Source organism: Harpia harpyja, chromosome W (genome assembly GCF_026419915.1).
Source record: "Harpia harpyja isolate bHarHar1 chromosome W, bHarHar1 primary haplotype, whole genome shotgun sequence".
Taxonomy (NCBI): Eukaryota; Metazoa; Chordata; class Aves; order Accipitriformes; family Accipitridae; genus Harpia; species Harpia harpyja.
In genome coordinates this window covers 1,308,073-1,325,726 of record NC_068968.1, presented here as the reverse complement: position 1 = coordinate 1,325,726, position 17,654 = coordinate 1,308,073, and the positions used below count along the sequence as shown (strand labels likewise).

Genomic DNA, 17,654 nt, shown 5'->3' with positions numbered 1-17,654 from the left:
CCCCTCGCCCCATAGGGTTCCATTCATGAAGCTTTAAGGATGCAGAAAAGTGGTACTCTACCTGGGAAAAGGGGGTCTTTGTAGTAAGCCTTGCACTTCAAGAAGCAGAAAAAATTGTGTGGAATCAATCAATTATTTTAAGGGGACCTTTTAAAGTTCTCTGACCAGTATTGGCAGGTACCCCTCCTCCCCTGGGGGTTGCCCAACAGGAAACAGTTAGAAAATGGTATGCTCAGCTATAACACTATTCTCACATTTACCAGATATAGGAAGGAGCTCCAAAGATGCTCCAGATACAGGAAAACACCCTGAGTGAGGAACCCACTCCCTCTAGTACTGAGAAAGCACCCCCATACGGACCCCATCTGCAGAATGTGTGGTTTACAGATGCCTCTTCAAAAAGGGAGGGGAAGGTGTGGAAATATCGGGCTGTAGCGTTGCATGTAGATTCTGGGGACCAAATCATAACTGAAGGGGAAGGAAGTGCCCAGGTGGGAGAGGTAGTAGCCGTTTGAAGTGTAATCAAAAAAGAAACCAAAAGTTCCAAACCCACATATATCTACACAGACCCTTATGCCATATTCAAAGGCTGTACAGAATGGCTCCCTTCCAGAATGGGGAAGTCCTGTTGCATTGTGGGAAAACATCGGAGGTGGAAGGCTGCTGTATGGAGTCCTACACAACAAGTTGCAGAAACTGCTGAAGGAGAAGGTGAATCAAGTCAGTTTGCAGAGGTGAAAGCCATCCAGCTAGCATTAGATATTGCTGAAAGAGAGAAGTGGCCAGTGCTCTGTCTCTGTACTGACTCATGGATGGTGGCAAATGCCCTGTGGGGGTGGTTACAGCAATGGAATCAGAGCAACTGGCAGCGGAGAGGTAAACCCACCTGGGCTGCCGTACTGTGGCAAGATATTGCATCCCGGCTAGAGAATCTGGTTGTAAAAGTACGTCATGTAGATGCTCATGTACCCAAGAGTCAGGCCACTGAAGAACATCAAAATAACCAGCAGGCAGATCAGGGTGCTAAGATTGAAGTGGCTCAGGTGGACCTGGACTGGCAACATAAGGGTGAGCTATTTATGGCTCGGTGGGCCCATGACATCTCAGGCCATCAGGGAAGAGATGCAACATATAGATGGGCTCATGATCGAGGGGTGGACTTGACCATGGACACTATCGCACAGGTTATCCATGAATGTGAAATGTGCTGCAATTAAGCAAGCCAAGCGGCTAAAACCCCTGTGGTATGGAGGGCGATGGCTGAAATATAAATATGGGGAAGCCTGGCAGACTGACTATATCACACTCCCACGAACCCGCCAAGGCAAGTGCCATGTGCTTACAATGGTGGAAGCAACCACCAGATGGCTGGAAACATATCCTGTGGCCCATGCCACTGCCTGGAACACTATCCTGGGCCTTGAAGAACAAGTCTTATGGTGACACGGCACCCCAGAAAGAATTGAGTCAGACAACGGGACTCATTTCAAAACAACCTCATAGACACCTGGGCCAAAGAGCATGGCATTGAGTGGGTGTATCATATCCCCTATCATGCACCAGCCTCTGGGAAAATTGAGTGATACAATGGACTGTTAAAGACTACATTGAGAGCAGTGGGGGGTGGAACCTTCAACCATTGGGATACACATTTAGCAAAAGCCACCTGGTTAGTCAACACCAGAGGATCTGCCAATCGGAGTGGCCCTGCCCAGTCAGAATTTTTACATACTGTAGAAGGGGATAAAGTCCCTGTAGTGCACATAAAAAATATGTTAGGGAAGAGTCTGGGTTACTCCTGCCTCAGGCAAAGGCAAACCCATTTGTGGGACTGCTTTTGCTCAAGGGCCTGGGTGCACTTGGTGGGTGATGCGAAAAGATGGGGAAGTCCGATGCGTGCCTCAAGGGGATTTTAGGTGAGAATAGCCAGAATTAAACTGTATGATATTAGTTGCTATATAACCCTGCTACTGTATGTTATCATTACTATAATTGTTATGTGCTATATCCATGGTACTATAGTAAGAACCACTTAGATCAAGCAAGAATGAACTTTGATAAAACTGAGCGAAACACAAGAGTGATGGAACCAGAACTGACTCCAGCATGCAACAACCCAACATTGCACACCATCCTCCTGCTGTGCCCAATGTCACCCGCTCACCACACCGCACTGAAGCCTGATCCTGCTCTGCAGACTGAGAGGACTTTGCACCATCCCTCCTGCCCAGAAAGACTGGTATGACAGATGGAGTCCAAAGTCATGGACTAGATGAACTCAACGAACATTTTACAAACATGGCCCATAGACTAATGGAATGATATCTCTGTGTGTGTGTACATATATATCTCTCTCTCTCAAAGGATGGAAAAGATGCTGATGATCGAGTAGGATGTAATGGAAAGTATGGGACCTGAGCATGACATAAATGGTATAGAATAAGGGGTGGATACTGTCCTGGTTTTGGCTGGGATAGAGTTAATTTTTTTCCTAGTAGCTGGTATAGTGCTATGTTTTGGGTTCAGTATGAGAAGAATGTTGATAACACTGATGTTTTCAGTTGTTGCTAAGTAGTGTTTAGACCAAGTCAAGGATTTTTCAGCTTCTCATGCCCAGCCAGCAAGAAGGCTGGAGGGGCACAAGAAGTTGGGAGGGGACACAGCCAGGGCAGCTGACCCAAAGTGGCCAATGGGATATTCCATACCATGTGATGTCATGCCTAGTATATAAACTGGGGGGAGTGGGGCTGGGGGGATTTCTGCTCGGGAACTAACTGGGCATTGGTTGGCGAGTGGTGAGCAATTGCATTGTGCATCACTTGTTTTGTATATTCCAGTTGTTTTATTATTATTATTGTCATTTTAGTATTGTTATTACTATCATTATTTTCTTCCTTTCTGTTCTATTAAACTGTTCTTATCTCAATCCATGAGTTTTACTTTTTTCCCGATTCTCTCCTCCATCCCACTGGGTGGGGGGGGAGTGAGTGAGCGGCTGCATGGTGCTTAGTTACTGGCTGGGGTTAAACCACAACAGAGACCGAGAGACTGTGAGAGACTGGCAAGCATTTTGTCTCAAACAATCAAGCAGGTAGCCGCAAGCAGCCGAAACAGGACATGCCCTGCGGAGGTGGGGTAGTAAACTGTTTCTGGGAGGCTTTCTAGCGGTTGTGCCTCAGAGGGAGGCTTTCTAGCGATTGTCTTTTTCTGGGAAGTTTTCTAGCAGTTGTGCTTCAGACATTTTCTCACAGCTTCGGAGTTTTGCTATGAGCCCTTACCGCGGCAGTTGTGTAAACAAGTTAAATGGGATAAGTGGGCATCAGCGACCCCCCCACAACGCATGGGTGAAGGGCTCTCGGACAAGGGTATAAAAGTGGGGCAGACCAACCCCCAGGTGCACGTCTGCCGCCTGAAGAATCCAGACAGTTACTACAAAGACTCTCTTCGCTGGATCCAAGGGTGGTGATATTTACCTCTTCTTTTTTCTCTTTCTTCTCTCTCTCTCTTATCTTTTCTCTTCGTCCTACCTTGTTGTTAGGAATATGTTGCTACAGCTGTTAGGTGTCAAGTTTTTTATTCAAAATATCTGCTATGCCAAATTTAGCCACACTTGTGTTATAAGTCAACATTAAATAAAACATATTTCGAGCATTTAGGAGCCTTTGTCATGACTCCTGCTCTGGGATTTGCTGAGTGAAATGGGGTGTTGAAATTTTCTCTGTCCCTCCTGAGTCACTGTTGTGACTCCTGTGTGTGGCAATGAACTATCTAAAAGATCACCTCCCCTGAGCCCACCGAGTTGGACGGGACAGCCATAAGCTAATTTGTATTAAATGTAATCAGTCAAAATCTCCTAGGTTTTTTAATCCTTATTTACTTTAAAGAGCAGGTGATAGCAATAATGCCCTTTCTATATTCTGGCTATGAAATGTAATCTAGCTTTAAAAAAAATTACTAGTAAGGTAATTTCCTTTATTATATATATCAATATTAAAAAGTTCATTTTTCTCTAGAACACTTACAAAATAAAGTACCAGCTAATCAGTCAACCGAACTTATTGATCTTGAAATTGGAACTCATCTTCTAAACTATGAACAGTTACATGTATTAGAAAACATAGGATCTTACTAACTGCATCTTTTTTTCATTTAAATGCTTCTAACTATATGTCAAAGCCTAAAGTGAACAAAAGAGTGCAAAATATGCATGTGTATATAAATATGTGTGTGTTGGGAATCCAACTAATCTACGTCCCTTAATAGTCTCTAATTAGGGACTAAAGAATTGCATTCATTATGTAAAAGAAAGACTTAGGAGTTAACTGAGTCTCTACTGTGCTTAAAAGTCATAATGAAATAAGATCTCTTGTGAAGCTCTTGTAAATAACGGAGACAGATTATGGACTTACATCATGTTGGAACTAGATTTTATTCTGTTAGTTCATTTTAAAATGAAACATGCAAGAGAACAGAGAGCTCTACTGGTGAATTCTATGTTTCTCTATGTCTTTTTTCCACTTGTTGTTTATATGAAACATGTGACTACCACCAAAATGAAACAAAATGGGTTTTTAAGACATTAGTTCTGATACACTCTATCATTGCCTGAGTACCTTTACAGCAAGTTCCTTTTTAATTAAATTGTATTTTAATACAGAAAAATGACACATAACTTCTAGCAGTAGCCAAGAAAAGAATGACAAGGTACAATCAAGAGGAAATTTTATATAACACTGCAAGTAATAAATAAGTTATGCATAGCAAGACTAAATTCAGAATTAGTATACTGTGAAACAAAATACATTATAATAGCTGAAAGAAGAATTAATTACAGAGTTAGGATATAAACAGTAATGCATCTCAGGCAGAAGCAAACAACAAAACCAAAGGAAAGAATTGTGGGCTGAGTTGTTAAAGAGAAACAACATTTACAGGTGGGAAAATGCATCCAAACTCAGAGGATGATGATTTAATTCTTTGCAGAGAACCAGCACAAGCTTTATGCATCTTAAATCCCACCAAGAAGTAGGGCATAAGAGATATTCAGTTTGTACGTAGGTCTTGGGCTTGTACTCTGGACAGAAGTGCATTTCACTGAGTGAACAAGCTCCCTCTAAATCTTCATAATATCCTAATTGCAATTCTATAGCCACTCAGGCAAAGGATGCTTGCACAAACAGCAAAATTAGAAGAGTTTCCTCAAATCTTGAAGTGACAGAAATTCATAAATACATAAACCCAGAACTGTTTGGAAATTTCATGAGAAATAGATCACTTGCAAAACTGCTAGGGAAGCATTACCCAGTCTTCCAATAAGTAAATAGCACATCTGGTAGACTGAAAGTTGACAGCAGAAAACCTAGGTATTAAAACCACACCTTATATTAATCTGGACATTACCAATTCATTCAGACACCTACAGTACTGTTGTAAATTCCCTCGCACTTCCAATATGTAACCAAACACAACACATAACCAATCAACTTACCACTTTGACCAAAAACTCAACCTTAACTACATTAACATTCTCTATAAACACATTTACAGATACAATCTGTTATTCTGTATACAGGAAACCATGAAGCAGGGATGAAGTTTCTATATGTGATTTGAAATGAAAAAAAAAAAGCATAAGCATTTTTTCAGGTTATACTTAAAAGTGCAAAGGACATAGCTGTGGAAGCAAAGAGTGAATACATTTGGGTGATTTGGTATCAAGAAAGTCCTCAAAGTTGTAAGCATTTGGAGGAAGTCAGGCTGCTTATTGACTGACAATTCACTTCTAATTCACAGCTTTATCTAGATCACACATCTCATCAAGAACAAAGCTGTCAGGTGGATGAGACTGCAAGACATTACAGTAGGTATATGAGGTTATGTTTAGGTGGAAGTCTACATGGGATTTTAGAAACACTCTTACAGCTGTTCATATTATTTAATGAGAGCTAGGTGAGAAAAAAGTTTGGGAGGCATCTAGTAAAAAGAGAATACAGGAGCTTCTAAGAGTTCACCTAAACATTTTCCAAATCATCCCTAAAAGTAGTACTGTCTTCATTAGGGAAGGGATATGTTTTCCCCCCCTTCAAGCCTCTTTGAGAAAACAACTAGTTGCAGTAAATCTCTTTATTGGATGCAATATTCCAAATTTAAAATTTTTCATCCAGAAGTTTATATATGGTAGAAAAATTGGTCCTTTGGAAAGTTTTGATGAAGAAAAATTTATTTTCTATGAACACAAACTATAGATTAACATAATACTTCTGCAGAAACTTGTGAGAGTTTCCAGGATAAAGACTTGTCTGGAACATAATATGTTTAAATGCAAAGTGCTTGGGGCTATTAGGCAGTTCAGAGTGAACAACAGTTAGAGTCCACAACTTTAATATGTTTTTGCTGTCTCAAAAAGGATGAAAAACAGTTCTGAAGCTTGGCATACCAGTTTAAAATTTCATGTAATGGTTTGTTCCAATATAACACTAACCACCCATAAAGGAAGCTATTCCACCCTCTCCTCCCATCAGTCCTAGCTGTTTGCATTCTTCTTTCTGCTGGCTCAGGCAGCACTTCAACACACTAAAGCAGCACTAATCTTATTCCCCTGCCAATTCTGTCAGGTAAGAGTTGAATTGGCTCACTGAAGGGTCGGATGAGTGCCAGACTGCAGGAGCAGCCAGGAGCATGGGAAAGGAGAAGGAAACTTCTTTCAACAGTGTAAGCTGCTACTTCAGTTCAGAAACAACATGCAGTCTTTACCCTTAAAAAAGAGCGAAGACATCTATTAATAAACTGCTTATTATCTTCTTGGTAATCCCCATTTCTCTTACCTCTGACTGGGGAGGGGACACAGACAGCTAGGAAATATTCTGAAGTGAAGATCAAAGAATTCAGCTGTCAGATTAGCATACATAAGTTTTTTCAGTTTCATGGCCTACTGGTATACTTTAAAAATAAAATCTCATTAATTTGTGGACAAATGTTATTGTCCTTCCTACGCAGTTTACGTACTTTATTGGAGAAGATATGAAAGTATATCCCTGGGGAAGTATGGCTGACAGTCTGAAATTATCAATTATTTCCTTTTCTCCCCTTTGCCCAAGACACAACAATTAACTTCCCCAAAGCTATCAGAGATAGTCCACATCATTGAAGAATACAGTATAAACTATATTTGTATTCTGAAGCCAAGTCTTGCTTGAAACAATATTCCAGTCATGTCAGGAAATCCTGGCATCTAAGCTGGCATCTCTGAGAAAGAGTTTTGAGAATTATGTTTAAGCTTTCACAGGGGGAAATATTCTGATAGAGAATTGCACATGAAAAATATAAATAGTTTAGTTCCCTTTTCAAGTCTGCAATATTTAGTCAGAAGAGCTTTCACAGAAATTGAGCAATAACCTTACTATGGCACACTTATGTAACTTCCAGAGAGAAACTAAAATGAATGTACATTTAAAACAATGAACTAATTAGAATTTGTGGGGAGGTCAGGTTTCCAGTTTTCACAAGAGGACAAAGCTGTCAGTCTGAAATCAGCTTTATGAATATATTTAAAGTGTAAACTGATTTTCAAGTCCAAGTTTGATATGTACTGGAAATGGTAAGGACAACTAAAGGTCTACATACAAATCGCAAAAGTTCTGCCAAAATCTAGAGAAATAAAGGCAGTGCATCTCAGAAGAACAGCAAAATGAGTCTTGGTTTCCTTCGCTCCTTGCTTTTCCTCCTTTTGCCTTGACATAATGTCCTGTCACCTCCTGTGGTGACTTCATAGAAATAAAACCAAGGAAGATGAGTAAATCTTTAGCAGCATAAACCAAATATGGCTATCATTAATCTTAGGCATCATAACTTTGTATCCTAATCACTAACATAAATCAAACATCATGGATGTCCTTAAATATTCAAAAAGGCTCTTAATGCATACTAAGCATTTTAGATATAGAATCAGAGAAATGTAGGTCTGGAAGGGATTTCAAAAGGTCACCTAAGCCCATCTCTCTGCATACAGGCAATATGAAATATACTAAAGTCCATCCCTGAGAGATGTTTGCTAAACGTCTTAAAACTTCTATAATGAAAATTTAACAACTCCCATGGGAAGCATATTTTAGTGTTTCACTACCCTTATAGTTGGAAAGTTTAACTTACCTATCTTTGCTACAAATATAGGCTAGTTATGAGGATATTAAGAGAAACTTCCCAATTATAATGATCATGAAGTACCTCCAAGACTACCTAGAGAAGCCATTATAATTTTCAAAGACATTCTGGTGTTTGATACACATACAATTATTTCGTTATAAAACTGAAATCAGAATTTCTTTATATGGATTCAATTTAACTTTAAACTCTTAAATCAACAGGATGTAGATGTAAAGCTGACATTAACTGACAATCCTGGATTATGTGGTATACCTTCAAATTAATAGTTAAAAACCCAGCACAAAAAAAAAATCACATCATTTATAAGAAAAATTTTCTTGCATTTTAAACACAGGGATGGTGTTCTGTATTCTACTCCAATGCAAAGTCTTGACTTTGAACAAATCACATAATCTCCCTCTGTCTCTATTTCATCTTTAAAGGACAATAACATTCATATCAAAGGTCTTGTGAGGACTACTATATAGAAAATATTTTAAATGTTAACATGAAGAGTGCTGTTTGTTTACAGATTCACCAGATGATACAGAAGTATAGCACGTCTATAAGCAAATTTGATGGGAGACAAAGAACAAAAGAGCAAATAAGATACCACTTTTTCCAAAAAGATATTTTGGTATTGGCTTTTAAACTAATCTAAATTGATTTCTGTCTGCTGATAGTATTTCATTTCTGTTCATAAAAAGTGCATGACATATGCTGAATTTAAGATAAAAATAGATTCATTTCAGTATCAGATGAAGTACAAAAGCCACAGATGTGATACAGTCTGCAATTGTGTTAAAGATACCATAAAGTTAAATTGCTCTATTTCAGTGCTTCCTGAAATCAGGGCATTTTGAAACCTGATTACCAATTATTTAGAATGCTAACTTTAGAATAGTCAAGTTAAGATACAACAAAACTGAGATACCATTTCATGGTTCATTCAATCATGCACAAAATGGCAAATGTTATGTTATCTCCTAAGCATTTCTACCTTGACCCAAATCTCATCTAAATTCAGGCTATATTTTTAAAGGTTTTAGCACAAACCATATTCACATCAAAAAGGCCTGAGGCAGCAAATGTCCTGGTTTCCATATAAAACTTTTTCCACTATGATAACACATTTCTTGTCATAGGATTTTTGCAATATTTTCCCTTGATCATTTTTTAAAAAATAAATAAATAATGCATTAAGATTTCAAATAAATTAAAGTTTCATCTTATAGTCACTATTTCACATTGTACATTATTTTCCCCAATTAAAAGTAATATTTATAAAACAAAAGTGTGGGGTTTTTTTTAAATCCAATATTGTTTCAGGCTTGCAGTCATGAAAACAATTATACTGCTTGGCTTCTGGAAATACCCTGCTTTTAGCCTTGTTATGCACCTGAGATGTGTGAAACTGTCTCAATTGCAAATATAGTACAGAAGACCTAGGGCCTGATCCTGCAGTGGGTATAAGCATCCTACAACAGCCATTTGTCAGTGATAAAGAAGAGTGAATATTGGAGGTGCAAGATTCTGCTGGATCAGGCCTTAAGTGTAAGCGCATTATACAACACATTATAAGGTGACATCTCAAAATAAAATACTATGTTTTTATGTAATGCAGAAGTAACACATACAATTTACATATAGTAATAATTTATTCTGAAATGTTTATTTTAGTCTCTGTTGAGACATCACCCATGTCTCATTAACAGAAGAGCAGCCACCTCACCTCAAGTACCAGAATATATAACAAGTTACAGCATAGCAAAAAAATTCTACTTACTTTAAGATAAAATCTAGTTCAGGTAAAATAATTTTGTTCAAGGTTTTACAGTTGCACAGTTGTCCATTTTTTTGTGGAGCACAAAGAAAGTGCAAATTGTTGCACCATAACTATCTATGCACATTATGTGACCACAGAAATGTTAATCATTAGTTCAGAAAATGAACGATCAGTTCTATTCATGCAGGAAAGCAGGCTGGGAAAACTTATTCAGCAGAAACCATAGTACTGTGAATTTCACAGCCACATGATTAATTATTGTGTTAGAAGGACTCACAAATACTAAAACTGAGTTACTTTTTTCATAAATAATACCAATTCTTCCCTGATGTAGTTTAGTCAGTCTGTAATCCATAAACAATTGATAAAGCAATATGACTGTATCATCTCTATCTGTAATGCTCATGATTTCAAGACAAGCAATGTTTAAAGGATTATGGGATGGGATGCTAATTAAATATGATAAACATACTGTACAAATATAATTGCATTAGCAATTTTATTCCAAGCTGTCAATTAGGCATTCCTCCAAAATTTTACTGGTGAAGACAAAGTATACTATCAAATATGGCTTCCAGAACAAGGACCCCCTAACAAGAATCAAACCTATTTACAAAAGATAAAAACAACAAATAAAACCAACACCCATTCTTTTAAAGTTTCATTTGAAACAAAATTTCTAAATAGCTGCTGTATATAATACATCAATTGCATTTATTTTTTTATTTACTTAAACAGAAGTCACCAGGTAAGAGCCAGAATGACGTTTAGGGCTCTGAGTTCTGCTGGAGTCTGTATTTTCAGTCTTTGAGTCACGTTTCTTTGTACTGTTATTTATTGGCGTTGGTATTTGTGATGGCCGAGCAGAACTGTTGTCCGCACTACTCTTCCTGGGACTTGGACTGTAGTTGAAAGGAGTCACTCTTGCTGCAACAGTACCACTGGGGGAGTTATGTTTGCTTGAGCTACTGGAACTGAATGGTGTACGCTCACTAACAGTACTTTCATTATTTTCTGGTGCAGGAACAGGATTATTCTGTACAGGTTTTGCTTCCGTTCCTTTCTTATCTGGACTGTCTATCTGAAAGAAAGAGTTTGGACAATTTTCTAAACCAATGGTACAAACAGGAACATTTCCATTCCCTGGATTTTGTTTTTCATTAATCTCTTTAGAATCTTTATCATTCACACTCCCTTTCTCTGAAACACCATCAATAACAGGGGGAGTATTTCTAGTTGGGGATCTTCCAGATCGAGGTTTATTAATAGGGCAGTCCTCTATCCTCACCCACACATCCTCTGTCTTAGAGACAGCTGGTGCCATCTGATAAATTAGAGGTTTGGAATCAGAGTCATTTGTTGCACCTGAGGAAGAATACTGAGGATCATTCTTTATTTGAGGAATTTCATTTTCTTTTATTTTTCTCCAAGTACCTTTTGCTGGTGCTTGACTTTCTTTACTTTGTTTGTGTCTAGAAATAGAACTTCCATGTTGCTTTTCATCTTCACTTTTTGCCTTTTCACTGGATTCTGAAGAAGCTGACAGAATTGAGGAAGAACTTCCAGTTCTTCGCCAAGTGCTTACACGAGGAAGTGATGAGGAATGCTTACTATGTTCACGCTTCCATGTTCCTGATCTATTGATTGGCAATCTAGATGGACTCTCAGAATGAGAACGAGCTATGTTATGATGTTTTGCTGGTCTCCCATCATATTCTGCAGAAGGACTCAGATTAGGAGGTAAATTTTGCCAACCACTAGTCTGGGCAGTTAAATGAGTGGATAAAGACATATTGGGAAGAGATGGACTTAAAACTGGAGTCTGTATTTGGGACCTAGTGGGAGAGCCTGGCCTGTAAGGAGACAGAGATTCAAATGAAGCAGACTCTTCTAATTTCTGTCTTAGAGTTGGACTTGAAGCTTCTTTAATAAAAGTTGACTGACGAACCAGAACAGGTCTTTCAGATCTGTCAGATTCACTTCCGCTAGATTTTGTGGATGACATTCTGGATAGTTCAGCCTTTTTGTTTGATCCACCACTATTGAGAATTTGGTTTAATCCTTTTGAAACAGACTCACTTCTGGGAATGCCACTGGTACTCTTAGGTAAGGCAGTTTGCTTTGTAAGGTTTTGCTGGCTCATCTGCCTGCCTGGTGCTGTATATAACATTCTTCCTGAACTTGAAGATTTAGTTGAAGCTGTACTAGGAGATGATGTCCTTGGCAACTGAGAAAGTCTGTTGGGAGGACTTATACCATTTCTTCCTGGGGAAATTGAGTTTCGACCTGGAGATTGCAGAGGCCTGCTTAATGGCTGCTGTTGAGGTCTAGAAGGAGTGGAGTCTCTAGATCCTGATCTAGAAGGTCCTTTACTTGATCCACTCTGTTGAGATGGTTGCCTAGTTACAGGAGCTGACTCAGGTTTCACTAATAACTTGACTCCTCTTGAAGAAGTAATGGAACTTTGGCCTTCACTGGGACTCTTGGAGTTTGTATTTTTTAGTGGGGGACCTTTTGTGGAAACAGGACTAGTACTTGAGGAACTATTTCGAACTCCAGGAATATGAATCATTGTCCTACCACGTGACATTGAAGTCATACTTGTTTGCTGTGGTTGCTTTAACTGACTTGAAACTTCTGATTTGGAGCAAGCTTTTCCTGTAATTATACTTTTATATACCTTTTTTCCTCCTTTGATTCCCTTATTTTCAGATTCTACTTTTTTAGACTCCAATGTACTCTTCTCTCCTGGCTTAAGAATTCTTGGACCTTTATTACTAGTAAAAGGCTTTTCTTCTTGGTCTGGGGTAAGATGAAATGGTGATCCTAGAGAAATACCAGATTTTAATGAAAGGATAGAGTCAGAGTCTGATGAAGCTTGTCTAGTCAGTGATGCAGCAGCTGCAGCTTGATGCAAGCTACTAACTATAGAATTTGCACCTTCTTGTATAGCTTTCCAATCAAAGTTCTCTGAATCAGGTGAGAAACCATGTTCTGAATCTGGCCTCTGTATCTCTCTCAAATCCAGTGTTAAATCTTCTGCCAATATATCACCCATATTTCTGGAATTATTTTTTTCACTTTCACTCTTTACTTTTGAGGGTTTTTTCTTTTTAGGCATAGCAGAACTAATGCATTCCTGCAACAGATCATCTTCTGAGTCAATACTAAGAGAACTGAGAGAGCTGTTTCTAGAGAAACATACAGGAGTATCTTCAACATGAAATGCTTTAGGTGCATAACCAGAAGTCTGAGGTCTATTTGATTCTATCTGTGAATCAGGAGCCTTAGTTTGTTTTGCACGTTCACTTTCTTTGTTGTTTTCTTGATCAATATCACTGAGGGAACTAAGAGATGAATTGCAAGAAAAACATACAGGTGTGTTTTCAATAGCAAAATTCTGTATTTTCTCATCTGTAGCTGCTCCTCTGTCTGGAATATCTTTAGTTGACTGAGAGAAAGTTTTAGGTTGGCTTCTGCCTGTTGGGTATTTTTGACAAACTTGTGTCCTATTACTTGGTTGCTGATTTGAAGGCTGTTCTGTATTAGTGCGGTCTTCAGTTTCTGTTTCCTTTGCTTTTCCTTTTCGCAATTCTGCCTTCTCCCTTGAAAGGTCAACATCATCATCATCAAAATCTAAAGAACTTAGAGAATCATTCCGTGAAAAACAATAAGGAGTTCCCTCAATAGGCGTGTAATGATGAGGGGAATCAAATGCAAAGCTTCCTTTTACATGCTCTTCATTATTTGGAAGTTTGTCATTAAAATATCTTGAATTATTTTTAAGATTCTGTTTCTTTGTGTCTCTGTTCTCTGAATAGCTTCTTTCATTATTAATATAGCTTTTAGGCTCTGTGTTTTTTCTTACATGTGCTCTATATTCATTATTTTGGGGAATGGGCTTTACTGGAGATGTTGGCTTCTTTTTATAACATTCTGACTGATTTTTGTTACTTACAGATAAAGATGCTTGTTGAATTTGATCCATTATCTTCTTCACTCTGAAAGGTTTGTGACTTTTTCCTTTTGGCATAGCTGAGTTAATGCATTCGGCCAGAATATCACCCTCTTCTTTTTTGTCATCATCCAGTCCTGGGGCAGTCCTAGTTGAGCTTTTTGCTCTCTGAGAGTCATCTGTACTTATACCTTCTGTAGGAATGGTGTCTCTCTTTTCAAAATCCCCTGACTCTGCCCTTGTACCCACATTCTCTACATTGGCCAACTCATTTGGTAGTGATTCTATTGTGAGGTCACTCAAAGATGTAGCTGTTGAAAAATTTATTGGTGTATCCTCAACAAAATATACCCATGGCATATCATCTCCAGGTGTAAAACTCACATGCTTTTGGGATTGCAATCCAGTTTGTGAAGGCAAAAGTTTGTAAACTGGCAGTTGGCTTGGCTTTCTGGTTACAGGAGGAGGTATTTTTAAAGCAGATGCCTGAGAAGGCTTTTTGGCTTTACGTGAAGATTTTGTTGGCATTGCAGATATAATACATTCTTCCAATATTTCAATATCATCATCATCGGAATCATCCATAATGTCTTTTTCTGCTTCAGTAGGCTTCTCTGCTTTCTTCTCTTGGTTATCCTTTGTATCATCTGGCTGTTCAGGTTCTGCTTCATTTCCATGTTCATTTTCATGTACAGGAGGCATTATTCTTAACTCTACATCTTTCTGTATAAACGGTTCATCAAGACTCAGACCACTTAGGCTAGAAGAGCAAGAAAATCCATCTGGTGTACTTTCTGTGGCAAAATGTAATAATGTATCAGCATCTGGCAGTACCTGAACTCTTTGAACAGCTTCATTTATAGCTACCTGTCTAGGACCAGACTCTCTCTTTTCTGCATTAGGTACTTTGCCTTTAGCTACTTCCTTCTTTACTTGAGCAGGGGGTGGAGTTTTACTTCTGCTTGGAGGCATTGTTTGTCCAGGGCTGTCTGGAAGATCACTGGGACTTATAATACCACTTACCATTCCACTGCAAGGCTCACTTTGAACTGAACTAGCAATTGAATGGCTTTCGAAACTATCCAGGGAACTTACAGAAGTACATCTGCTAAACATGAGTGGAGTCTCCTGCACATAATGTTCTGGTGGACTTTTAGGAGTGTGTGCACCATTCTTTGAGGGAGATTTGGCACCTGAAGAAAATTCAACAGCTTTATGTCTAGAAGAGTCAGAAGGAGATAAACTAGGAGTCTGAAGTCTACTAGATTTTGTTCTGATGTGCTGAGATGCTGATGCAACTTCACTTACTGCACCTTCTGTAGACAGAATCCCATTGTTTTCCTTTAGTTCTGCTCTCTGTAATGTGTTATTAGCATCTGTCACATGCGTGGATTGATCACGTCCTATTTCATCTTCAGCTGATGACAAAGACGACAAAGAGCTACACCTTGAAAAACATATTGGTGTATCTTCCACACAGTAAGTTTGTATAGTTTCCTGATTAATAGAGGGAGTCTTACAGGAGGCAGTCTTTTGAGCATGACTGCTTCTACTCTGTGCAGAACTTGGGTGAAGCTGATTCTGTCTCTCTGAACTACCTGAAGGGGTTGATATGTTCCCACAGCTTGAGGAAATATGGTCAGTTTTAGTGCTTTGCACTGATGAACTGTTTGAAAAAGCAAAAGATGGCTTCTGAGAAGAGGGATGAATTTCTGTTGAATATTTTAGACTATAATCAATAGGCTGATCAACATGATGTTCCTCTTCATTGTACTTTATGCTGTAATTGGTTGGTCTGTCTTCTTCCTCTTTGTGTTGTTCCTCCTCAGAGTAGCGTTCACTATAGTTGGTTGGCTTATCATTGTCATAATCATCAACCTGGCACAAGGACTGGTTTACTTTCTGATTCATTCCAAGAGTTGAGCCTACTCTGCTCTGCTCTGAACCATTGGATCCTCTTGATGTAAAAGAAGAAACACACTCTTGCTGTCCAAAAGGTGACTGATATTTCATGTGCTTATCATCTCCACTTTCAGTGTATGTGGAATAAGTTGCATTTTGGCTCCTTAACTGCCTTTGTTCGTTTTGTTTTATTTCATCATCTATTATATGCTTAGGCCTTGCCCATCTTTCATTCTGAGAGGGACTTTGCCTTCCAGAATTTAACTGTTCATCTGAATATTTAAGACTATAATTAATAGGAGTGTCTAGCTCTTCATCATTGTCATCCATATGATTTGCACTATGTATCTTATGTGCCAAGTCAGCTGGGTATTGACCATAACTACAAAATTTACTTTCATCATCTTCCGAGTAAGATTCAACAGAAGGTTTCATTTGGCCTCTTTTGCCATAGCCATCACTGCTGCTGACACTATTTAAACTATCATTTGAAGCTCTCTTGTATTCCATTTTTGTATAAAGCGTAGGACATGTCCTGTTTGAATTCTCAGATTTAGGAAAGTATGTATTTGAGTGAGTATGGGCAGCAGCTGTTCTTCTTGGGACATTTCTGTCTTCTGTCAAACAGTGCATTTCAGAAGTGGAACAAGAACTTCTGTCTTCTTGTGGAATATGCATGCTTGTTACTTTTTCCATAACTTTGGCAATCTGAGCTGCAGCAGTAATCTGCATTCCTGTTCTCTTAGAGGAGTTCCCAGTATTCTCTGTAACTGGATGATAGCTATTTAAATCTACTGCTCCATCCCTATCGAAACTTCTGTCTTTCTCAGATCGAGAGTTTTCTATGTTTCCTCTACTAGAGAAAGAGGAGCCAGGCAATACTGTAGCATTTAAATATGGTGAAAGTGCAGTCATATGACCAGTATTAAAACTCTCTGATCTGCAAATCCCATCATCATGTCGACTGGAATCCAAAACATACTCATTGTATATATTTTGCTTATGTCTCTGCTTATTATGGTGAGATGCTTTTGGGCTTAAATTATCTATGTTGTCAAAAGTCTCTGATAAATGCTGAGCATCTAATTCTGCTTCCAGTGCCTTTTGTTTTCTAACATGAAGAGATGGTAAGCTTGATCCTGGAGACATAATGTTGGCATCCTTGTATTTTGCTGGCCTATTTGCCATCAGGTTTCTTAGAGCTGCAGCACTGCCCATTGCTATCATTTTGTGTTTTGAGTGAATGAGATTTTTGAGCATGCTCACTGCTCCCATGTCCCACAGTGCCTCCTGATCTTTTGCATTTCGTGCAGAAAGATTCCACAGGGTCCCACATGCATTGCTGACTATTGTCAAACTGTGTGACTTCAAATGCTGTAACAAGGTTTGTAAGCAGCTGTTCTCTCGCAAGGTTTGCCTGGTGTTGAGTGATTGAAAACAAAAATCATTAAGTGGCATTTCAAAAGGATAAGAGATGAAGCAAAACAAAAACCTATTATGCTATAGGCAAGTTTAATCCATAGTAAGGATAATTATGAATTCTTCAGTGCAAATTCATCTTATTTTTTCCTCAAATTTTCATCTGAATGTTAATCAAATCCTATACAAATATGAACAGTTTGCTCCCACACTATCCTCTCCATATAAACCATTCCAGGTGGTTTCCTATGGCTGATAATAACTTATGAATTTCCTCTCTCTTTCCAGGAAAAGCTTTTAGTACAATTCATCATTTAACAAGCAGCAGATATATTAATCCTTTTGCATATTCCTGTTATCTAAATTAAATACTTGCCTTATCAAATCCATTAAAAAATGAATGCTTAATTACTATACTTAAAACATGCATTCATATTAAGACTTGGTCAT

The 17,654-nt window shown here is 38.5% G+C and overlaps 1 protein-coding gene across 9 annotated transcripts in view; it reads right to left on the bottom strand.

The window, feature by feature from the left end:
• Positions 1-4,411: 4,411 nt before the first annotated feature.
• Positions 4,412-17,654, bottom strand: part of LOC128136137 (adenomatous polyposis coli protein-like) — a 151,108-nt gene continuing 137,865 nt past the window's right edge. For all 9 annotated transcript variants that reach the window (XM_052775301.1, XM_052775300.1, XM_052775302.1 and 6 more), the window contains one exon: positions 4,412-17,202. In XM_052775301.1, the coding sequence (XP_052631261.1) occupies positions 10,659-17,202 (6,544 nt within the window). In that variant the 3' untranslated portion in view covers positions 4,412-10,658. The remainder of the gene's footprint in view (positions 17,203-17,654) is intronic.